The 24,863-nt window shown below is 42.6% G+C and overlaps 1 protein-coding gene across 1 annotated transcript; it reads left to right on the top strand.

Annotated features, from left to right (window-relative positions):
- Positions 1 to 3,341: 3,341 nt before the first annotated feature.
- E2F7 (E2F transcription factor 7) lies at positions 3,342 to 24,724 on the top strand. The gene is made up of 12 exons (XM_068936160.1): positions 3,342 to 3,437; positions 6,896 to 7,171; positions 9,225 to 9,393; positions 11,851 to 12,135; positions 12,751 to 12,909; positions 13,934 to 14,071; positions 14,900 to 15,094; positions 15,739 to 15,823; positions 16,618 to 17,158; positions 18,041 to 18,311; positions 19,812 to 20,230; positions 21,573 to 24,724. The coding sequence occupies exons 1-12, from the start codon at positions 3,342 to 3,344 to the stop codon at positions 21,747 to 21,749; spliced, it is 2,811 nt and encodes a 936-aa protein (XP_068792261.1). The 3' UTR covers positions 21,750 to 24,724.
- Positions 24,725 to 24,863: the final 139 nt, after the last annotated feature.

The following is a 24,863-nucleotide window of genomic DNA, read 5'->3' as shown; positions in this document are numbered from 1 at the left end:
TTTAGTTTTTACCTCATTCCTTCCAGATGTAGTAGGTTATCTGTGTACATCACGTATAGAGGTACATAAAAAATTGTCTTAGAGCGTATTATGATGCATGTGTATACAGGTGCAATAATTAATCTTATAATCAGTAAGCTTCTTTCAGCTGCTACAGGCAGAAAGGGAAATGTAATGTCATTTCTGTTCTGGTTAACTCACAGTATGCTAACTAGTTACAGTTTGCATTTCGTTATCAGAGATTTGGGTGTTCATTTCACTAAACTAACGAGCTTATTAAATTCATTTCAATACTGTATATTGATCTTAAGGAAAAATAAGCATTGATTAACAAACATAGTGTATATTTGGTATATATGTGCCTTAAACGGTGTAACAGCTTAAAATCAATTTGCTAATTCTAAACATTCTCAAGTCCATATTGTAGAATAATTACTTTACCCAAATTATTGCCAGCATCTCCCATCAAAGCAGCTTCTCCAGTGTAAATACACACAATTTTCTCAGATTAAACCAGCAGCCATTGCTCCTTCACCCCACTGCTGCTCCCACAGCTGCCAATCTGATGTTATGCTACTCACCTTCTCCCACCTTGATCTACATAGACAACACCAGCACCCTCACATTCCTTACTCTACCCAGTGCCAACGCGGATTCTAGCATCCCTGTTAAAACATAGTAGTGCTGCATGTCTATTTCTGGCTCTTTCTGTCTGCACTTTGTCCACATGCTGGGCTCCACGACTCTTTCTTGATCTGCTCCAAGGACTGAATTTCACCCAGTAAATAGGCTTCATTTCTAGCCTGTCAGAGATCTAACTCACATGGGTCCTCTTTAATAGACTGCAGTTTTTCCAGAGCAGAGCTATTACATAATTTCAGCCTTGATGTAGTAAGCAGTCTGGCTGCCCAGATTAGTGGACATGCAAACGTCAGCAAAACTAAATGAAGGTGTTAAACCTGATTCAAATTAGTCCTCTCTGAACGACTTGTAAAAAGCTTTAGTAGTAATTTATATTCAGAGGCATCTTTAACCTAAAAGAAGAAAAGCCACAGGTCCCAGGTCCATTCCGACAGTGAAACTGAGATATTACAAGTCAGTAACATCTTAAATGAGACGTGCTATATGACCTGCACAGTCTATCTGTAGTTGATGGCGACAAGTCTGGACTAACGCCTCTCTGATCTCGTGCCAACCTATAGATAGGTTTATTTAATCACTTACAAATGCTCAGATTTTTAAGACCAGAAGTAATTATATCGAAAGTACTACAACCATCACACCTGACCTTCTGCATGCTTGTGCCATAGAATCTCGCCAAGTGACTCAAACATTAAGGTCCTAACTGCTATTAAGCTCTTAAACAGTCAGAAAAACTAGAGCTAAAAATGCACTTAGACCTACCAAACTTTCACAGCATATACTACTTTATCACAGATTTTATTAACTGGCAATGGATGTACGATTGCTTGTGACAAATCTAAGACAAAGCTCTGGAAATACATTTTTCAAAGTCACTGTTTTCTGAGTAGATGGACTGAATGGGCCAGATGGCCTTTTCTCATCACATGGGATGCAGCACACAAACAGGTTCTCAGATAGTAAACTTTTTTCTCTCTTTACCTCAGCCTAGAGTCCTTGCCTGGGCATGCTGGAACGTGATGCAAGATTCGTTTGGATTTTTCATGACTCTGCATCTCTTATGATTCTCACAAGTCTCCTTTCAGAGTTCCTGTGAGTCAGAGCAACAGTAGCTTAATGGGAATGTCCCTTCCTACAAATATAACGGCTACGGATGCAAATATATACTGGGAAAATACACTTTGCAATTATGCGATTAATTTTCCTCTAGAAAATAGGAAGACCAAGGCCTGAAAGTGTAAAGGACTTTTTTTTTTTTAAATTAAGGGGTTCTTTAGTAGTTTATATTTCACTTTGTTCAACACACTATGGTGCACTGGAACTTGTTGAAAGGAAGAAATTAGAAAAGGCTAAGAATGAATAAATTAAAGTTCATGCCCAAGACTTAATATTCACCTGTTATCTACCTCCCTATTGAAAAAAATATTTTTTTCTTCTCCTCAAAATCGATTATTGAGTAACTTTAGAAAATATCAGAACTGCATACAGGAGTTTTTCTTCTGTGATGACTCATTACCAAGTCATGAGTGATTTGAGAAGGAAATCCTCCTACAATAAAACAAGACAGAAATAATGCAGCAGCGTGTCTGTCATTAGCATGACAAAAATAATTATCTTAAGTACAAACTCAATTTAAAAAGCAAAATTGCACTGCACGGAGGAATTTTTTCAGACACGATTTCAAGCTTAGAGCAACCCCCTTTCGAGTTTGAAGTATTTCTGCATAGCAGAAATCCATTATTTTGTCACTTGCTACCATTTCTTCCTCACATCAAATCTCTGTAACTAAACAGGACAAACTGCAAAACAAGGGCACGGCGAGAGGGGCCGCGGCCCCGCAGCCCCCCACGCAGCATCACCGACAAGAGCAGCAGCGGCGGCCCCACGCTGCACCCCGAGGCCTGCCCGCACCCGCGCTTCGGGGCGGTGAGCGAGCAAACCCAGGCAGCCCGGGCTGCCGCTTTTCCACAGACAGAGTCACCAACCCACCAGAATCTTATTTTTCCGTTAACCGGTGACCTCGCGTCACGCTCCCTCAGCCCTTCCTCCCGCACGAGACGCGAAGACCCGACCGCAGGGATCCCCCCCCGCCCCCGCCCCGACCTCTCCCCTCAGGAATTGTCCCCCCCCCCCCGCCCCATCTGCTCCCCGCTCGCCCGCGGGCGACCGTTTCCCGCCCGCCAACGGCCGGCGCGAGCCCGCGCGGCGGGCTGAGCTGAGGCGGCGCGGGGCGGGGGGGGGGGGGGGGGGCGGGAAGGGCGGGCCGGCGGCGTCCGCGCGCAGAAAAGGAGCGAAGCGGCCCCGCGCGGGCGGGAGTGTCGTCCCGCGCCGCTTCGCCTCGCCGCGCTCTGATTGGCCGGCCGGGCGGCCAGGGCTCCCCGGCGGGCCGCGCCTGATTGGCCGGCGCGTACAGCGATGTCTCAGGGCGCCAGAACGGGGGCTTTAGCGCCTGGTGGGAGCGGCGGGCGGGCGGCAGCGCCCCGGCGCCGGGCCCGGCCGCGCAGGTGAGGGGCGCCGCGGCCGCCCCCCCCCACCACCACCACCTCCGCCCGCCGCAGCCCCTCGGGGGCGAGGAGGGCCGGCTCCGGGGCGGGGGAGGTGGGTGGGTGGGTGTAATTTCTTTTAATTTTTTATTTATTTATTTTAAACGAGGTGGGTTAAAAGCGCTTTCTCGCTTGCGCCGTTGGCGCGCGTTGCAGATGGAGGTGAGCTGCTTGTCGCTGCGGGACCTGGCGGGCGGGCGGCCGGCGCGGCGGGGCCGCGCGGACGGGGCAGCCGCGGCCGCGGCGCAGAAGGTGAGCGGGGCGCGGGGGGATCGCGGGGCGGTGCGGGGCGGTGCGGGGCGCTCGCCGCCTGCCTCCCTCCCTCCCTCTCCGCGGCGCGGCGGCTCTCCGGGCTTGGCCGTTTAACGGCCCCCCGCGCGCCCGGCGAGAGAGCCGCGAGGGCAGCCCGAAACCAGGGGACCGTCCCCGGCGGTAGAAAGGGAGCCCGGCCGCGGCGCTGGGCTGCAGCCACGTTGTCCCTCGTCCTCTGTGCGAGGGGAGGCCGGAGGCCCCGAGCCGCCGAGGGCAAGTCGAGGGGCTTTGGAGGTGGGTTAACCCCCACCCAGGGTCATGTCCTCATTTTCCCCCCCTCCCCCCCCCGTCACGTCCCCCTCACGCAGGACAGCTTTGCTAGGGATGCTGCTGCGCAGCTGCTTCACCTTGGCCAGCCCCTGCTATATGGGTTTGTAGGCTCAGAGCAAGGGATGAGGCTTCTTACCTGGCTCCGGCTTGAGCTTAGAAGAGCCTGGTGCTACCGTTAAGGCTAAAAGACAGCCGGGTAAAACAAACCTGAGTCACGTTACAGTTGTCAGTAAGAGGAGTGATTACATTCTGGGGTTATTCCCAAGGAAATCGTTTTTAGTTTTCAGGTAGTACATAAAATTGGCTAGCTTATTGCAAGCACCCCAGTAGCTACAGTTTGGTAAGGTGGAGGTTTGTGTACAGACTTTCACATTCAAAAAGCTAACTAACGCCAGGCCTTAAATCACCTTAAAATAGTATAGTCCCGTTATTTAGCAGCACTTTGAGCATATCAGCCGGGGCTAACGGAGATGCCTGCTAGGCTTGCCTTCTGGCTTGGAAGAGTGTGGCCTCGTTAATATGGTGGTGTTCCCAAGCTGATAAACTAAATTGCTGCTCAATGAGGAGTAGCTAACTTGCCATCCTCTTCCAGCCCCGAGAGAGAATATTTAGGCTCAGGCATACATTGCTCCTGAACTAGACCTGGTTCATGACCTGCCTCATGCTTGGTCCAAGTCCACCCAAGATCAGACAGCTTTCTTGGCTGTTGACAGGCCAGATTCAAAGATTTGTTTCAATTCCCGTTTACATGCTAAGCTTATTGGGCCAGCCTCTGCTTTCCTCTTGTAAGCCATCTCCCTTTAGATCAAGGTGAATCACAGACTTTTTCCCAATTGCCCTTGCAGTGTCATGAATACAGTGAGGAGCTCATGGAGCAGTGTAGGCCACTGAAAGAACAGGGGGAGGGGAAGGAAAAGGTAGAAGGGTTTAAGTTAATAGGCAGTTAATGACATTAAAGAAGAAATCAAGATTTTGAAGTTGATAGTAGATCTCTGCTCGTCATAATAGTGGCACTATTTTATTGTGATGTTTTCATGTTTCTGCAAATTTGAAGTAATAGAAGTGCTGGTTGTTCCAGCACCTTCATTACAGTTCTGCTAGTATCAGCTATAATAAACAAGAACTTTACAGGAAGGTAGCATTTAATCTGTAATGGAGAAACTCTGATTCACTGCCAAATGTGAAATTGCAAGAATGTATTGAGTGCCAGTGCTATGTGAACATATATTCCAAAAAGTACTGTGGCCTCTAGATTGACTCCTATTTGTCATAGTGTAGTAAGTCATAACTGGCTAGCTGTTAATTGTAACATGTACCCTTTTACATGCTTTTGGGTAAGCTGTAGGAGAACATATGCAGAAGTGTTCTTTATCAGTGCTCAAAGCAAAGTATTCTTGATGTGCTAACCTCATTCCCAGATTGATTGTTACGCAACTACTCCTAGTAGAAGCTTCCTTCACTTAGTAATAAACCTGTTTCTCCTTTCCAGCTACAATGTACCTGATAAGGTGATATAGATACTTGAATAGGTGACTCTAAATATCAGCTAGTTACAGCTGAATTGCTGTAAATAAACACCAAGGTTTTACTTAACTTAGAGTTCTTACAGCAAACCTGTAGTAACTTAACATTTTCTTTCAGGCAACTATTCCATTTCTTATGCTTGACTTTTTTCAGTGTAAAAAAAAAAAACATGCATAACAGTATCCAGTCTCAAAGTTATCATGTTAGATTTAAAACTCAGCCCATTTTGAAGGAAATTAAGTAGTAATGTTAGTCTGAAAAAGATGAGTTGATCAGTTTGAGACTAACACCAGAAAAAACACAGCTAGACTGAAGAGCCAGCAACTTCAAGCCTGGTCTGTAGTTTAAGAGTTTGCTCCTAAACAACCTTGTTGCAAAGGCTTCACTCAATTCCAGCAAGTTATAAGCTCTGGTAGCATTCTGTTGATATTCTGTCTGCTTCACTTTCTATCTCTCACTTTATCATACACAATAATTCCAAGGAACTAAACCTATAAACCAATGAAAAATATTATCTGGAGTTTGAAAAAGACAACGCCCTGTTTGTAGGCTAAGGAGGATTTTAGCTGATAACTGGGCTGCCTAAAGGCGAAACACTTTTTCCCTGGGGAAAGAAGAAATACAGCTTTCTGCATGGGCATTTCTGCAAGTGCTGCTCTGTCCCAGGTCCAGAATACCTCTGTTTCAGTTCTCAATATCTTGCAAAGAAAACTAGTCTGGCATTCTGTCTTCTGCTTCTTTTAGTCTTCAGCCTGTTAATGCAAACAGAAAGGCAATCCCTGGTGTGAAGTAGTAACTCAGGTTTAAAAGAAGGATCTCTGCAAATTAAAGGATACCATTGGTACTTTCTTGAACCACTCCATTTAGATTAGCTGTTGACCTGTAATGAGAATTTTTGCAGTAAGAGAAAAGGGATAGAGGGTAGCCTTGCTGTAGGACCCAAAGAGTAAGAAAAGTTTTAATTGCAGCTAGGGAATGGAGACAGTTGAGCTTTATTTAAAGAATGATAAAAATCAGCTGATGAATCACTAGACTTCTCCTTCCTAGTAGCTCTTAGCTGTAGTCAAGGTATACTCTCAGGGAGACTTTTTTCCACTGTTCTGAGCAGCAGATAACACAGCTGCAAAGTTTGTTTCGCTTGCAGATGATAAGTTCATTTTAGTTTGGCATTTTGCGAAAGTCTGAGCTGGATCTTCAGCACAGCTTTTCATTGGGGAGTGCATGAAAGCAGAACAGCATGTTTTCTTGCTAAGTGCAATGTGACCAATGCATTATTTTGGTTTTAATCCCATTTAGTGATTTATGCTTATGGGCACTACTGGCATATAGTAACAGGCAGAATTTAGAAGTCTGATTGATAGGCTGCAAGTTTAACTGCTTGACCTCAGCTTCTGTAGTTCAGGGCAGTATCTCATACACACTGCCTCCAGTGCGCTACCATATAGAATATTTTACTGCTTCTGACAAAGGCAGAAGAGTTGTGCTAAATATAGCCATGAGTACTGTGGCATGAGTCACTAAGATTACCTTCAGAAGAGCAAAGAAATTGATTGTTGTACTGTTTTCTTTCCTGTTGTGTCTAAACGACCTTTTCTTCTTCATAGGAAAACCTATTTGATCGATCCCGGATGGCCCCGAAGACTCCCATTAAAAATGAACCAGTTGATCTATCAAAGCAAAAAGGCTGCACCCCAGAAAGAAATCCAATTACACCTGTTAAGCTCATTGACAGACCTCAGCCTGACCCCTGGACCCCCACTGCTAACCTGAAGATGCTTGTTAGTGCTGCTAGCCCTGACATGAGGGACAGGGAAAAGAAGAAAGAGCTCTTCAGACCTATAGAAAACAATGAGCAGAATGACATGTCTGATTGTTTACAGGTGAGACTCAGAACACAGTTAGCTTGTATTCAGTCAGGACTCAGACCCTCTATGCGATTTTGCTGATCAGGCTGAACGGCTGTTTTTAATCAGCTTCTTTAATTTTAATAGTGCTTCAGTTTTCTTCCCACTGGGCCCTTTGCTCCCTTGTGGAGAATTGCGTATTCCTAATGACAGTTGCCCATCCAGCACTAGCAGAGCCTTTCAAAGACTTAAGGTAGCTGTCTTAAAAGTAATAATTAGAGAGATGGAAAGCCTGAAGATTAGTGATCAGGAAGGATGGAGAAGGAAGTAGAGCGTAAATGTGGTAGTTTTCCCTACCCTAAGTACTTCTGAAGCTGTTTTCCAGCCACATTAAAAAAGACTGCCAGATCACTTGTAAACAGGCAGGCAGTCTGGTTAGCCACAGCATAACCATTTTCAGAGCAATTAGATGAGTGTGGGCATATTTTTTTATTGTACTTTTGCAGTCTTTGTGCACAACAGTCAGGCAAAGCAGTTAAACCATCACCCTCCTCCCAGCTCCAAAACTAGCAATCAGGCAGCATGGTGAAGCGTTATAAAGATTTTTACCTTCCGAGAGTCAAGCAGTGGAGGGCTGGTCCCTGTTCGTTCTTTAAGAAGTCTTCCCTGCTCCCTAGGCATGGGGAAGATTAATTCCTCAACTGTAATGAAGCCTTATTACAGTTTTCTTCCCTCAATTTTCTTTTTCCTTTTGCTCTAACCACTGCTTTCCCTTTATTGAATTATTTCCCATAGACTGTTGTTCCCCAGTGATGACAGTGAGAGGAAGCTGGTTCTGGGGTCTTCCTGCTGAGGAATGTCATTTGATAGGTACAGGTCCTGTCTCCAAGTATAGATTTTACAGCATTTACAGTGATTATAGTCTGGAGAATTCTTCTCTTAAGATCATCATAAAAGAGCAAACAGTTATCTGAAGATAATTCCAGCTAGTAAAAATACTTACTATTAAAGGTTAGTTATATTACATTCCAAGCCAACTATAACAAAAGTGCATACTAAGATCATGTAGTATTCTTAGGGTAGCTACTATAAAGAGCTCATGTATTTTCTAGGGAATATAACTGTAAGATAATATTCTCCACACAGAAAGTTAACTTACAAAATACAAGAAAATGGTCTTGTAAGTATGTATAAGCCTTAAAGAATATTGATATTTCCTTACCATATATGCATCAGAGTTCAGTCAGAGCAATAGCCTGCTGCGAGGTTACTCAGTCATAGTCAGGAAGGAGCAGGTAAGATCTTACAAGCATGGGAACTTTAGTTTCAGCAACTACCACTCAACTTTTTTCTTATTTTTTTTTTCTTTTCATACAGAAGCAAAGCCCTCAAATTACCAGTGCAAATACTTTCTCAGCCGTTCTCCTTTTCTGAGTCTTGTGTGCTAAACATACCTCTTTACATGTTTCTGGCCTCAGTTTTTAGCAGAGGCTGAAAGGCCTTATTCAGGCCATCCTGCAGAGTTCCTTTAAGTTGACAGCTTGACTTAGGTTAAGGTTCAGAGACTTGGTGGTGCCTTTTATAGTCTCGTAATTAGCATCACACCCATCTTCTTAAAGCTATAGAGCCGCTCCAGGGGACAGTGAAATTTACCAAAAGAGGTTTTGCAGGAGATCTTTGATGGTTTGTACGTCTTCTGACTTATAAAATCCAGAGATGTGTGAGGGAGTATCCCTCCTCGCTGTCTCAAAAAGAAATACTCCTTCTAAGTAGGATCTTACCATCTGCTAGTTCTGGGTGTTTGATCTTACCTGTTTTGTTTCCTGATGCATACCCATTACTTTATGAGCTGGTAGATAAAGACTTTTCCTGTAGAGATCTCTTGTGTTGGACACTAGATTAAACTGAGCTTGCCAGCAAAAGGATGTCACCTAGGTGCTCTGTGCTTCTAGGAAGCCCAATTTTTTTTTTTTTCCTCCTTATTAGAAAGTCTGAGCTTGAATATTGCTAACATCTGAAATATGCCTCGCTTGGCTACACCTTGCTTCTAAAGCTCTGCACTAAAGGGATAACATTTATTTTTTAACAGTATGATATGGTAGACGACAGCACGGTTGATGAATTTGAAAAGCAGAGGCCCAGCAGAAAACAGAAAAGCTTAGGACTCTTGTGCCAAAAGTTTCTAGCTCGATATCCAAGTTACCCATTGTCAACAGAAAAAACTACTATTTCTTTGGATGAAGTGGCTTCAATTCTTGGTATGTATATCTGCACAAATGGGGTAACTCTGGTCACCTGGGGTACCTCTTACAGAAGGGCCTTTAAAAGACATCTTCCTTACATAGTACATTCAAGGTCTGCCTTTCCTTGGGTCTGGATGCTCTTCTAATCATATTAAACAAGAGTTGTAAGTGCGTAATATTCATAAGTGTCTTTACTGCTTGGTAATGCTGCCATTTTGAAATCTGCTTTCTGAGTCAGTTCTCCAGCTGTTTACAAACACTGGTGCTTTCTAGAATTTTCAATTTACTGAACTCTAAAGGAGTTAAGAGTTAAGTCCTCTTAAGTCCTCTGAAGGAAGACTTAACAAACAATAAATTATGTTAGAACTGAAGGTTTGAGAACAATTACAAAACGATATATGTAGGAGATCGGCTGGGTTTTTTTATTTCTCTTCAGTAATGTGCCTGACATACCTTCCAAGATCTCATGGGTCAAGGTTGCCTTGGCTTTAAATATTGTCCTGTGATGGAAGGTTAGCAGGAGACATGCAAGAGTGGATTGAGAAAATACGTTGTATTAAGGTGTGGAGGAGGTATTAAGTAGCCTATTTTCTGGGTCTGCTATTAGGTTTGGTATTAGCTAAAAGGTTAATTAAATATTTGAGAGAGGTAGTAAAACTTGGGACTGAGGGGACTCAGCCAGGCCACATCAATAAGATAAGAGGTCATTAGAGAGGTTTTCCCTTAGATGGTGAGGGTTTAACAAAACCGGACTTCAGCTGAATAAATGCAGGTGTGTATCTACATTTAGCATTCAGGCCTTTAACAGAAAGGTAGCAAAAATGAAGTGTGTCTATTTTGGGAATAAAGGGAACAGAAAAGGGAAGTCCCCTGTGACTCTGGTAAGAAAGTTCTTGAAATACTCGTGTAGGATCCTTGGCAAGTTAGAGAATGGGGGAGAGTTCAGATAAAGCAAACAGTAAAGAAATTACTGTTTAAGGGAATTGTTCTTTTAGATGTTGCATTTACTCCTTGTGTGTTTGCATGAGACCCTAGTGCTCCCAACTGGTGGAGCTGAACACAAGTAGTACTCTATTCTGTGTTGGGAGTGGCATTGCCTTGCTTTCCATAAGACTAGAATTTTGTTTTAAAACTCTACTCTCGTGGATTTTTACCTGTAAAAAAAAAAAAAAAAGATGTTTGCTCTTCTCCCTTTGGTTTCCACTTCCTCGCTGGCCTGCATCCACTTCCTTCAAGGACCACAAAATTGCTATTGCTGTTCTCTGTGTAACATGGTTGTAATGCAGCTTTTGCTACGTATGTGAGGCTGTGTTCACTGAAGTCCTGGCTATGGAAAGGCCACAGAAGGGACTATGCTGCTGGTGTCTGAGGGATACCAGGATATGTGTAGCACTCTGTATTTCTGGAGTATATGTTTCACTCCAAGATCTCTGTACACTTGGAAATACTCTTGAATTGTTTATTCTAATATCCATTTGAGACTGGTAAGTATTATCCATATTTTCCAGATGGTAAACAGATGCATCAAGGCCTCGCCTTCCCTAGGGAAGTCTTTCAAAACCTTCCCCCTTGGCTAACATTTGTTCTGCTCAGCTGCTGTTAGCAGTTATGGGATTTCTGGTGCAGACTGCTGCCACCAGCATGTTGTGCGCTGTGTCATGTATACAGCCATGCTACAAACAGCACTGAACAACAATACTGGGGACAGTGATCAGAGCCAACAGCCTATTTGCATTCAGGCCCCAACCTTGCTCACACCAGTCAGACTGAAACCTAACTGAGCCTATCTCATAGGCTTCGTGTTGATACCTTTCTGCAGACCCAGCCAGACACTGAGGACTTGTTTCTGCTTAATTGGGAACAGGTGCTGTCCTCGCTGTCCACTGCTTTACACCTTGTGAAGCCTTTGACACTCCTTGGAACTTGCTACTACTTGGTAATACTGCCATTGAAAATGCAAGGGGAGATCTGTGCTCCTACTGATTTCTGTAGGAGCAGGCTTCTATGTCTGCCCTATATCAGTGCCAGACCTGGACCCGTTCCTGCCCTCTGAATGCCACACATGTATGTTGACAGGCATGGGCCTGACCTCTGAAGCTTTCTGTAAAGAAGGGCCGGAGCGCTCTGGAAACCTTCGGGAAAGAGCTTGCAGCAGTGTAGCCTAGCTAGGTCTGGGTAGACTACATTCAGTTCTTCTAAAGATAGTGTAGGTGTTTTAAGCCTGAACCATTGTTGGGCTGGCAGCTAATAATATAGACAAAGAGCACCAGACCATGGGGATAGCCATGCACAAGCTGGTTCTTGCCATGCAAATTCAGATGGATCTAATCTGATGTGCTCAGGAGAACACTGAAAGATGCCTTGTGACACTGGTATATAGAGAACAGCCTGCTCTCTGTTCAGCTCCTGCTGAAAAGCATGTTAAAACTAGCTGAGCTGCTATATCTCTTTTATTCTTCCCCCTTAAAACAGGAGTTGAGCGGAGACGAATCTACGATATAGTGAATGTCCTGGAGTCATTGCACTTGGTTAGCCGTGTGGCCAAGAACCAGTACTGCTGGCATGGCCGGCACAACTTAAGTCAAACTCTGAAAAGGCTTCAGGAAGCAGGAGAGCAGCAGTATGGAGAGCTCATGGCCTTCTTTCAGCACAAGGAGCAAGACCTGGACTATACATTTGGAGAAAGGAAAAAGGAAACTATTCCAGAGTCTCAAGACAGACTGCTGCTTGACTTTTCAGAACCAGATTGCACCTCTGGTAAGATGACTAATAGGTGTTATGTGATACACAGACACAAGGCTCCTTCTCCAATTTACTCTGTGACTTTCTTCCCCATGCTTTGTTTTTAAGTTCAAGAATAAAACTGCTGAGGAGACAGAACTCTTCCTTCTAGCCCTAGTATAGGTTTCAGAACAGACTTTCCCTCTGTCCTCTGGACTGGCAGGAACTTCTGCCTAGCACTCTGATTCTTCATTTTTACCCACCTATTGCTGACAGTAAGCGCTTTGCCCTGACAGAAGGCTCGATCTTCCATTTCTCCACTGTTTACATGTGGCCCATATATTACATAGTGTTTAGGTATAAAGTCCATTGGAGTCACAAAATTTTAGTGGCACAAAACTGTATAACATAACAGAGAATCAGCTTTGGAGTCTGACTTCCTAAATGTCATTTCTGTAAGCTTTAATTCTTATTGCCTTTTGAAGAGAGACTTCCATCTGCTCTATTCAGTTATTTGTTGCCTCTCAAAAGATTTCTGCTTCCCAGCAAGGAAATACGTTGCCCCTTTTATGTGTGAGAAACCTACTTGCTACTTTTTTGGCCATGCTGGATGACATATGCTAAGAGGCTTGGGTATTATTTGTAACACAGCATCTGCAAACAGCAGAAAGGACAAGTCGTTGCGGATTATGAGCCAAAAGTTTGTCATGCTGTTCCTTGTCTCCAAGACCAAGATAGTCACTCTCGACATCGCAGCAAAGATACTGATAGAAGAAAGCCAGGACACGGTGGACCACAGCAAATTTAAAAGTAAGAAACGTCTGTTGAGAGAGGAATCAATCAGTCAGTGAGTAAAGAAAACAGGCATGTTTGGACTGACACCAGTAGATAACAGTGAGAAGGGGTCAGGAATCTTTTGCTGAAGCATGAGTTATTTTAATTGGAAATGCTGGGTGGTGAAAACTGACCTGGGGGTGAGAAAGGGTCTGTTTGACAAATATCTTCCAAGTTTTAATATCAGAATTAAGAAAAATCAGGGGAATCTGTTCTGGTTTTTTGTTTTTTTTTTTACACTTTTTAACACCTTGTTTCCTGTAGCTTTCTGAATTGCGTTTCAAAACTTAACTATGTTGCTTAACTTAATTTAATTTTTTTTTCTCTGCAGAAATTTGTAACTTCTCCTTTTCACCCCCAAAATCTTTCACATCTGGATGGCCCAATTTTTTCAGTTATTGGGGGTTGGAAAAACCACTTGGAAAAAACTAAGCATTACTAAATTATTCTGATATTTTTAAATGAAGTAGTACTTCAGTCATAAAATTCTGCCCCAAATACTGGGATGAGGAGTTCAGCTGAACGATCTGTTGGTATCCTGTCCAGTTCAAACATGTAATTCGCTGGAGTCAGAGATGTTTTTAAGAGTGCTTCTTCTATAATATAGATGTGGGTTCTCTTGTGATCAGCTATGCAAACTCATGAGCCTCTTGCCTCCAGGTGCTTGTCTTTGCCTGTCAGGGAGGTTGCTGCCTTTTCTGGGTAAGCTGATCATGTAATCCCTCCCTAATGCATTTTCATCAAAATGAGGAAGGTTAGCTTAAACCTGAGCAGCTAAGCTGGCAGATGATGAAGAAGCAGTGACAAGCAGCTGGGAGTAGGAGCTAGCATGGGAGAATCCATAGGAAGTAGTCCATGAGAAGAGTCCGTGTCCCAACTTGATTTTATTTCCTTCAATCTGTGAAGTCTACAGCTGTATTCCTGAATTAAATTACCTTATAAATATGTTGCATGCATTGTAAATGTGACTGTTTTGGCTATTTCTGTCCTTTCTTGTTAGCAAAGGTACGAAGACTTTATGATATTGCCAACGTTCTCACCAGCCTAGGCTTGATAAAGAAAGTTCATGTCACAGAGGAACGAGGGCGCAAGCCAGCCTTCAAGTGGATTGGCCCTGTGGAATTCAGAGGAAAGACAGGTAACTTGCATAGCTGAGCTCTTTTCCTTTCGTTTTGACACTCCCTTTCAACTTGTGAAGAGTGGTTTTGCATGTGTAAAGAATGACTCAGCATTCACCATTCACCGTGTGCAGTACCCATGCCCCGTGATCATTAACTGCTTGCCAGCTCAAAATTTGCCCTTATTAGACTATACGCTCAAAGACTGGAGCTATTGAGGGATACTATGCCTTGTTGGTACTTCTACATTGGCTTATATAACGCTATAAAATAATGCAATATCATGCCTGTGTCCCCAAATTTGGATCTGTATTTTAGCTCTTCTGGGCTGCAAAAGCTCGGTAATTCTCTCCTGATTAGACAGTGAATAGTTTTCTCTGTAAGGGTAAGTATCAAGGTAAAACAAGGCTGCTTCTTGCACATGTCCCCTAATGCAGAAGGTTTGTTGTAAAGAAAAAGGAGGTTGGTCAGGGCATCTTTGTAAGCTGCTGATTCTTGCCTGGAAGCCAGTGCAAAGGAGAGCCCTTTTGCTACATATTTTCTAATTGGGGCAGGCTAGTCCTAGGACCAAGTAAAAGTAAAGGATATTGTTAATGTCATCTTTGTCCCCCTTTCCTTCTGGGTGCTCATGCTACAGTGCAGATGCTGTCTGAGACTGCCATAGAATGGAAAGGAGGGAAGCCTTTATCTTGTCTTCCCCTGCTTACGCACTTAGGCCTACTTCAGTTTTGGGGTTGGGATGCCTTAGAGCTTACCTCTTCTCTTATATCCAAGTTCAGTAAGACAGAAGAAGCCTAAAAGATGAGCTGTGTTCCCTGAATGACTTGTACAAAATTATATACCTTCAGATGAGCCAAGAGGGCATAGCCCAACATGTGGTCATCTACCAGAGATGCAGAGAGAAGCCTGTGCCCCGTGTCAGACCTGTGCTAATGGAAAGCAAAGATTCACACGTCATGCTTCGTTGAATGGTGTACAGCCTTGTGAAGGTACCAAAAGGAAGGTCATTTCCGAGCCTAACAGCTCACATCAAGAGAAGCAAGGTAACTACTAAGGGAACACATTCTTCTGTATTCCACTGGATCTGCCCAGATATGGGGCTACCAAGTTAAGGTTGTTAATGGGTAAATCAGCCTAATTAAATACATGAATTAGCCTTTGGGAGGTACCTGCATTTCCTGGATGATGAGGTTTCTGATTTGGACCCCCCAATCAAGTAGTTAAAGTTAGATGAGATACATCTGCGTCCTACTGCTTTGAATCCACAGTTTGTTTTCTAATAAATGTTTCTGTTCTCTGCTAACTGCAGCTACAGTACAGTTTCTTCTGTTAAAATTTGGCATAGATGCAGAAGGATTCTTTAGACAGAAAAGTTTGCTTTATTTTATGGTCCCTAATACAGTGGAAGTTATTGTAACAATCCAATGGATAGGTCTTAACAATGATAAAGCAGTTACCTCAGGAAACAAAAAAGGGTCCTTTCACAGTTCCCTGTTACAGGAAATGATGGTGTTGAGCACCTCTCTGGAAGAACTGAGCGCTTGCAGGCTCTGGCTGTAGGTGATTAGTGGATGTTAGAAAAGTGTGCCATGATAGAAAAATCGTAGCCGTTATTTCGTATGACCAGTATCAAAATATGCTTGGTAAAGTTGCCGGTCATTGATTGAACGCTCCTTTGTTCTTTCAGCATGTATTGTGAATTCCGATGAATATTGTTCCAAAATGGTAGATCTGACGACTGTCTGTAGGCAGAAAATAGAAGAAGCTAACAGGTAAGTTGGTCTGTAAAGCTCCTGTCATGTCAGCTTGTCGTGTTTAGTTTGAAGCTAGGCTCCATTGATGAGAAGCGAGATGAAAAAACCCCAGGGTCCCATTATTACTATTTTAATTCTGATAGGTCTCAGCATGGCATTTCTTTCTGTAGATTATTTTAACAAGCAAAAGTTTTAATATAGAACAAATTTATAAGAACAAGTTTATAAACTGATATAACCTCCAGACTCCTTTGTACCCCTTACTGTTCTGTCAGGTTGTAGACCAACTTTACTGCTCTGATAATTAAAAGCTTGCTTCTATTTCACAACTTAAATGTACTCATGGGCAGTTTATACCTACCTGTACTTGTACAACTGCTGTCCTTTAGCTTCAGTAGTTGTTCTTCATCTCAAGTGTGTTTATATAGGGCGTTCCTGTCTCCTTTAACCTATTGTTAGACTGAACAAGTCATTCCGTGCAAGATTACCTCAGTCATATTAGGGGGTCTTCTCTACACTTAACCAATTTGAATTCATCTGTGGGTGGCAGTCATAGCTACCTAGTGCCCCATTCTGCTCCAGTCAAGTGCAACTGAAAGCACTAAATCATAGTTCTGCCAAAAAATTGGCGAGTCTGTTTCTGTGTAATTTGACATAAAAAATGACTCTCCTTGTGAAGTGTTTAAAATCAGTGGATTTTATCTGGGTATTTTCCATGTTTATGTCCATGAATGTACCTGTTTGGTTTTAAAGATGATACACGGTTTTTATTTTGGACTAAAATTTCCTCCTTTCCTTACTTTTTTTTTTAGGAATAAAGCTTGTGCTACAGAAACGATCTTAAATTCAGGAAGGAACCCAAGCATAACCTCGCCTTTCTCCCTTCTTCCTGTTCCAGGGGACTCTGATTTTTGCCTTAAACCTTTGCCTCACGCGTTGTTGCCTGTGGCTCAATCAGATGAGCCGTGCCTCTTGCTGCCAAATGGAGTCAGCAGCCAAGCTCTACATCCTCCTGCTCCAGCAGCCTCCAAAACAGAAAATGGAAAACCTACCCTGCTCCCCAACCAACCTTTCCTGTGCTTCCCCTCTTCTTCCCTTTTTATGTTGTGTGGCAGTCTTCAGGAAAATGTCTTGAGGGAGAACCACCCCATTGCAGGAGACATGGGAAACAGGAGTGCTGGGGAGCAAGACTCACCTCTAAAAGCACAGGGTGCTGTACCTCCAGTTAACTCCCAGAAACGCGGCTCCCACAAGTGCACGTCACCCTCTGCCCCTATGGACAATGAAGAGCCTGTTGCTAAAAAGCAGACCATGGAACAGAGCAATGTCCCTCTTTCACTTGTAGTACCCGAGGTAAAGTGAATTGCATTAGCACTTTGACTTCCTATTAGTCAGGAGAAACTTCTACCCAAGACAGTGTTTTCTGAAGTGAAAATTCATTGCACCACTCTTATTACAGATACAAATGCTATCTCCCACATGTTAAGAAAATTACAAGTGTGCTGTGCCAAGAAGTATGGGTATTAATTGGAAGATGTTTTTACACTTCGGGGGGGGAAAATGGACTGTGATTGCTTTGCATAGTGAAGTGATGCTCAGCTGTTCTTTGGAATCAATGCCTTGATCGTTATCTTCAACGGAACAGCCTGCCAGAGGAAGAAATCAATGTGAATATTCCTCTTCATCTTCCCCTATTAGCTGGGTCTTCTCTAGACAGCAGCAGCATTGCTTAGCCCACTGAGCCATAGAGAAGGTAGTTTGTACCTTCCCGCTACTCTCCAGCCCGAGTCCTCCTCTCTCAATCCCAGTATTGCCCACAGGAGACTGATGAGAGACAACATAATGTTAGAGATAAGTGAATCTAGTCCACAGTTCTTTTAACTGCTGAAATAGGGGTCAGGCTCAAGCTCATATCAATTTAAACCATTTGAAACAGGAGTTTTGCCTTCTTATCAATAAAAAGAAGTTAATCCCCTAGCTCGAGTACTTCTAAAGAATCTAACGTCTCCAAGTATTGAAAGTGAACTACAGCCCAGGGCACAGGGCTCAAGCATCACTAAAATTGCTCTTCAGACCCTCAAAACAAGATTTTTAACTCACTGACTTGCTATTCACAGCTCTTGTGCTGCCCCTTTGCACAGGTGCATGCTTCACTCTAGCTGAGGAATGTATATGACAGACATCATCCTGTTATTTCAGTTTGGACTTCTCATTTCCTCTTTTGTTTTTGCTTAGAAGCCCTTTGAGTCACCTGAGGCAGAAGCTACCCTGGGAAGCAGCTGTACATCTGCTGTACATCTAGAAGCTTTTCATCTTGACCTCACAGCTCCTGCTGCTCCAGAGGCTGCAGACAAGGAGACTACTAAGTCTTTAGATTCTCAGGAGCAAGAAAAACCATCTCAGAACAAAGACCCCGATGAACCTTCTCCAGGAAAAGAGCACATCTCTAAAGAAAACACCAATCAACCCTTCCTACCACAATATCTCTATGTTCAACCTACTGCTGGTAAGGACAGCTGTCAGATCTAGAAGCACTCAGACTTCTGCATCTGTTCACTGAGCTGTTCAAACAGGGACACCTACAGACAGGCCTATAAGCCTATATTACAAAAAAGTGTCAGCAGGTCTCTATAGTAGTTTAATAGTCCTGAGTTCCCTTGACTCCAGCTGAACTGTTGTCTCTGAAAATAAGGCATCTAGGTTTCATGTGTTTGAATTAATGTTCAGCCCTTTTCAGTATCAGTGTGTTTCTGAATCTCTGCTGCTTTGTGAGAGAGAAACACAAAAAACAAAAGAACTTCAGCTCTTTGACTGCAGAAAGACTGAAATCAGCCCCGCAAAGTGTGAATTGTCACCCACATTTCATATAAGGGCTTGGGGACTTCAAAGCCAAAGTTTTTAGCGTTTGTGCATCAGAATATTCCACGCTGTTGCAGCCTGGTATTTTATAACTCCATGCCCTACCAGAACCTGCCTGCAGGTTTTTAAGTGAACAGTTGCTTGGGAAAGTCTCTATGCCTAGTTCTGCTGCATGGTGTTACTCGGCAAAAAGGACACCTATCTGGCATCTGAAACTGGGGAGCTAGTCTAGGCTTGTTAGACAGCCAGAATAGTGTAACAGCATTCCCCTCAGGAGTGAGTTTAGTGTTATCTAGGAGCTCTGTACTTTTCCTGGCGTGTGCATCGTCTGGATAACGCCATAGAAACTGAAGTGCAGGTGCGTGGCCAGGCCTGCTGGTGGGTACAGGGGGGATGGGGAGGAAACAACTGAAAATCCTACAGGAGGATTTCACGTCCACTATTTTTTTAGGACTATGTTTGTGTGGAGTGGAAGGTTATTTTGTAGGAAGAGAGTACGTGCTGCGGATTGCCACGGCCACTGCATTTTGTTCCCTTGTGGCACAGAGTCAACTAAAGCTAAGCGGGGTCTATGGGATTTCAGTTACGTGAAGCAGCTTGCAGGGTGGAGACTCTCAGTTTGAAAAAAAAAAATTGATCTTGGTGTTTTGGAAGGCCAGACAAACTGGGAACCAGTGCAATTCGAGTTTTTAAAATAGTTATTTCTGCTCAGGAAAATGAGTGTCTATGGGGTACGTCTTTACAAGGTTTTTTGTTTCGTTTTTCTTATTAGAAAGCTGTGTATATATTTAATTTAGCTGAGGGTATGATTCCTGTTAATAAGAAAAGAGTTTGTTTAGCCAAAACATTGTTTTTTAACTAAAGTTTAGAAGCATAACGCATCAAGGGGTGGCTGGTACTCAAGAGAAACAAAGTCAATGGATGCAGACATAGTGAACAGGCAGCAGGGGAGAAGATGGAGGTAGGTAAAGAAAGGGAGCCTGACTGAACAGATCTAAAGCAAACAAGTTTTTGTTACTTAGCGCAGTTTTGTTTCTTCTTGGGCAGCCTTTCTGTTATCTCCCTCTCCTGTTCTAGATGAAGTTGTAATAGCTTAATTCCAATTTGTCAACTGTATTAATGCCTTACTTTTTTCTCTTTGGTTTAGGATTAAGCAGTTTTAATTTTCTGTTCTCGGCAAACCAAGCCCCTGGTGCTGTTGGTCTGGCTGCGAGCCATTTACCCTCTCTGAGCGTCCCCTGTGTTGTGGTGCCATCAGCAGCCTTGGCTTCCTTCCCGCTTGTCTGTTCTCCCACAATTCCCAGCCCTCTTTCTCCAGTTCCCGATGGTTCCTTCTGCGCTGCTGCCTCCATGAATTTAAGTATGTCTGGCGTGGCATCAACAACGCCTGTTTTCATAGGCACCACAGCAGTGGTTTCTCCAAAGGTTTCACCTTCAGCAGATCCCCAGCAACCAGCTCACCCCACTGCGCACTTCAGTCCTGTGCTAGCAAGGTCTTGCAGTACTGTTAAGCTGGACTCCCCTATGTATATGGGGCATCCTGTGACCCTTCTGAAACTGCAGCAGGTGAGTAATAAAAGGTGACTGAATGAGAAGGAAATAACAGTACTGAGTCACTGGGACTGAAGGAAGCTTGTGGTGCAGGCTCCTGTCTGTGTGTCAGAGTGATAAGCTGGCAGGCTGGAAGCTGGTGTCTTCTACTTAATTTCCATGTCCTTTTGTAGTGGTGGGAGCACTTGCAGTAGCATTAAATACATAGCCCAGTGATAGATAAACATACCTAGCATTGAACAGTAAAGCGGTGGGTTTTAAAGTCTTACAGAAATAGAAGAAAAAATGAGTTACAGGGTTTTTTCCAGAAATCTGAGTCAATATTTTTCCCTAGTGATTTGATATTGCCATTAGAGATGTATTATACAATTGCTACAGAAACATGTTTAGGACGACAGGAGGATTGTTTGTCATAATTCAGGCGTCAACTGACTGAAAAAGCGTTTCAGACAGTAGTGTGCTGGGTGACCTAATCCCTGCTTTGCTCTCTGTTCACTAAATAAGGGAACCTTTTAATGGCAGCCTGAGATTGGAACTGGGGGAAACCACAGATTTCGGTGTATTGTTGATCTTTTTTTACAGAGATAGTTTCAAAAATCTACACAGATAGGAACTTTCTGAGTAAAATAAATAGCAAAAGAAATTCAAAAGTGGAGACGAATCCATTTACCTGAAGTACAATGAATGACATGAAACCATCCTGTCAGTTAATATGTTAGCTGGGACTTTGCAACTATTAGCAGTGCCAAAATGGCCCTGCTTTTAGCTTGAATTCTTAAGTTTCCAATATCTTTTCCTGTTGTCTAATGCAATGACAAATATATTGGACTTGTAGAAGCTTTATGAATGCTATTTGATGTTTATCCTGGTCAAGCTTTAGAAAAAGTCTATAATAGAGTCAGTGGCAGCTGGCAGCCAATCTGGTTACAGATATTAGCATTAGAGGTTACAGTAGAGTGGCACTTAAAATAGAAGTGGGCTGGGTTTAGGAGATGCTTTAGACCTGTTTTGATGCTAACAGATAACCAAAGTGAGTAAAACATCAAGGAGGGCAAAGAGCCCTTTAAGCCAAAGGACAAGATTGGCATAAGAATGAGTATGAACTACTCATGAATACATTAAAGCTGAAGTAGGCTTTCAGCTTCACAGCTGAGGTACTGGAAGACAGCTTCAGATCAAAAAGCAGGGGCAAAGCCTGTAGTTTTTCATGTGAAGCTTCTGAACAAACTGTGTGACGTCGTTCCCTGTAGTAGCAGGGTAGAGGATGTAATGTCTACAAGTTCTGTTCCATTTGCATGTTTGCATGTAGGCTTTGACAAAATGCTACTGAATCACTTTGTTTTTGTTTCACAAATAGCCTTTGTCAACTCCCCTCACTCCTAAGAGCATTCGTCCTGCGCATCATGAGGCATTTTTCAAAACTCCTGGAAGCCTTGGAGAACCTGTTGCATGGAAAAGAAATGAAGGCAACCAAACCAGAAATGGCAGCTCTGTGCAGAGGAGACTAGAAATCTCTAGTACCTGCACAGACTAACTCCATTCATTGCAAAGGCTGGCCAGACTGTCCTAGAATTCTGTATCTATTACAGAAGAGCAAGCAAGCTTTTACCTGACAAGAGGAGCACGTTAAAATGGCATCCCTTTTGGCATGTTTCCCTGCTATCTATTCACCTACTAGTTCTGTTAACCTTTTTTTTCACAAGTCATCCTTACTACTGAAATACCTTTTATTTGTTCGTTCAGTACCGATTTGAATTTGGAGGCTGTGCTTGGCACAGCCTTGTGGGCATCAAACTGTATTTGTGGTTTTAATTTGGAAAACTCTCTTCATTGCTGTGAGGAGATGCAAACAGATTTCCTTGGAGTCCCCATGGGTTCTTTATTCATGTTTGTAAGTGAGCTGTCAAGCACTTATCTGGGTGAGCATTTTTTTAACTCTACTTACCCTGAGTAAATCTGTGGTGAAAATAACCTCCTGCAATTGCAAGAGCAACTACTTCCTTGTTTCCAATCTGTCAAATCCTGCCTCAGCAGTGCAGCCTCTTGGTATTTATTTTCCACGTTGGAGTGGGATTTAGTGCAAAGAAGGTTTTTTGCAGCTTCAGAATAACACACTTTCTCAGGCTACGATTACTTGAATGTCAGTTGGTTGTTGTATTATTTGCCCAGCACTTGTGGTTATGAAAACCTAATAATAATTTAATAACACAGTATGACTGAATGTATACGTGTGAAAAATGTTAAGACCAAAATAACTGTGAATTTTAACACTTTTATAGTTGTATTAATGAACTGTAATAATCCTTGGTATTTTTCTATTTTTTCTGAGGAAAGAATTACAAGTTAGATTTAAAAAAAAAAAAAAGAAAAAGTTCCCAAACCTGATTCCTAAATAAGTTTGACAAAGTGATTGGAGAGTGGTAAGCCACTGAGAGGTCTGTGCTAAGATTCCATCTCCCATTAAATGTATGATCTAGACTTTATGGCCAAAGAACACTGAGTCATTAACTCCATGATTAGGTTTGGTTTCTAGGGGTCTACTTAAGTGCCTAACTGTTCATCTATGGGAATCTCACCCACTTGTGAATAGTATATTTGAGTGTACTTGGAAAAGAAGGGAGGTCTTGTCTTTTGATGCATACCTATCTAAACTGTCAAAATAGGCTGAAAAAGAATGTGAGTCCTAAATGTTAGAATTGTGGAGAAAAAGGTCTGTATTCCTAGTGAGAAGATAAGGAGGAAGAAAGGGATTTGTAGCACCTGGTTTTGAGAATCCTTAAATAATGGATGGAGCTCATAATACTTTAGGATATAATTTTAAGGGTTAATGCTGACCTTGGATATGTTTTCACAGGTGTAGCAGACTTCAGTTACGTTTGTGCAGTTTCCTTTGTTTAAAAAAAAAAAAAAAAGGTTTTGCTGTTGACAACATGTTGCTTTGGATTTTTAGCAAACGTAGGGCCAGTTCTGCTCGAGTTGGCAAGAACTTTGTATTGACTGGTACTCGTTTTCGAAAGGTAGATACAGTCTGTGCTACTGCATTGGTCTTGAGAGGCTAGGACTTTCTTTGGGGGCTGGGGATCTGATGAGGGTTTTATATTTTTATAATGAAATGTATTATGAAAATGGAATTTAAGAATGAATTTTAGTGGAACAGCCTTATAAAGAGGGCTGGTTAGCCCTCACTGAAAGAAAATGTCTACAGTAGAATTATCATAGGAAAATTCAGGGGTGATTAAGAAGTCTCCAGACTGCTAAATTTAAGGTTTTTTTAACTTAAAAAAAAAAAAACAAAAAACAAAAAGAAAAATACACTACAGTTGTGAAAGTTTACGATTATTGCTTCTGAATCATTTCTTCTTATACACCCACTTAATTTCACTTCAAAAAGCAATGTGTAGTTAGCACAGTGTTGCTGATGCACTTCTACTAGCATACATTGGTTTCTGTTCTGGCTAGAAACAGGCTGCTGAGGTTCCAGATTGCATGTACATTCTCCAAACCTTTTCTTTTCTCTCCCCCTCTAGTATGGGCAACCTTTTAGTGAAATGGCAGTTGGGAGAAGAGAGGAGGATTTGAGCTAATATTGACTCTTTGCTCTAGTTAAAGCGTCTTTGCGAAAACTGTTCCATAATTAACCTAACTATACTTGAAAATGCAGGGACTGAAAATAGATCTTCAGTTCCTAATTTCCACTTCCAGTTTTGAGTTTCTGTAAATACAGTGGGCCTGCTCTCACAGCAAGGTAAATCAGGATTGACTGCCTCATAATTAATGCCAGCAGATGGGTTATGGTCGTGAAAGCAGATTTATGCCTGTGAGAAGGGGGTCTACACGCTGTTCTGCTTCTGTCGATGCAAAATTTTCACTGTAGTAGATGGGGCTGGGGGAAAGGAGTAGGACAACTGCAGCATTCAGGTGATGTAACGAGCAGCACTAAGTGCAGTACCTGAGCCGCTAAATGAGGCTTGTGAGGGGAAAGAGCTGGTTGTCAAGAGGGAATGCATTTCTCTTTTTCCCTTCTTTGCCTTCACTAAAAGCTAAGAATTAAAATAAACTAGTAACAATTCATCAGCAAAATAGCTTTGGAAAAGCAGAATTTGGATTTGCACTGAGGAAAAGTGCATATCTACGATGTTCTGCAGGGTTTATGAAACCCTTTTGTTCCAAAACAGGTGTTGAGGGGGATGAGTGTATAACTTATACTTGAATCTACCTGTCACGTTTACATTTCTGATTATCATCTGTAAATTGGTGCTATTTCTGTATTTAAAAAGCTGTATTTTTAATGTAAAGCTGCTTCCAGTTTGTATCTTTGCACTGCTAGTTTAATATAGATATTAATTTTATTGCTGCTTATAACTGTTCTTCAGTTATTAGACATCCTGCTTTTTCTGCTCTCTAGCAATCTTTAGTTGTTTGCATATAAGTTTACTCCAATCACACTGTTAGGTTGAATTTTTTTAATACTATCTTTTAGCAAAATATTAACTTTTACAGAATAAAAATGGAACTAAAAACGAGACTGAGAATGTTGGTTTTTTCAGTATGGATAGGAGAATGTCCTTTGAAAGAAATACCCATCCACCATGCATTCAGACTAGCAGCCTCTGCTAAATCTGAACATTGAATAAATACCAGAGGACTA

The sequence above is a fragment of the Struthio camelus genome, chromosome 1 (genome assembly GCF_040807025.1).
Source record: "Struthio camelus isolate bStrCam1 chromosome 1, bStrCam1.hap1, whole genome shotgun sequence".
Lineage (NCBI taxonomy): Eukaryota > Metazoa > Chordata > Aves > Struthioniformes > Struthionidae > Struthio > Struthio camelus.
This window is presented reverse-complemented; position numbering and strand designations above follow the sequence as displayed.

Excerpts from the sequence above, each read along its gene's own strand:
- E2F7 (XM_068936160.1), top strand. The coding sequence starts at position 3,342 with ATGGAGGTGAGCTGCTTGTCGCTGCGGGACCTGGCGGGCGGGCGGCCG. Across the intron at positions 15,824-16,617 it reads AAAATAGAAGAAGCTAACAG|GAATAAAGCTTGTGCTACAG; the intron begins GTAAGTTGGTCT and ends TTTTTTTTTTAG. Across the intron at positions 20,231-21,572 it reads CCCTTCTGAAACTGCAGCAG|CCTTTGTCAACTCCCCTCAC; the intron begins GTGAGTAATAAA and ends TTTCACAAATAG.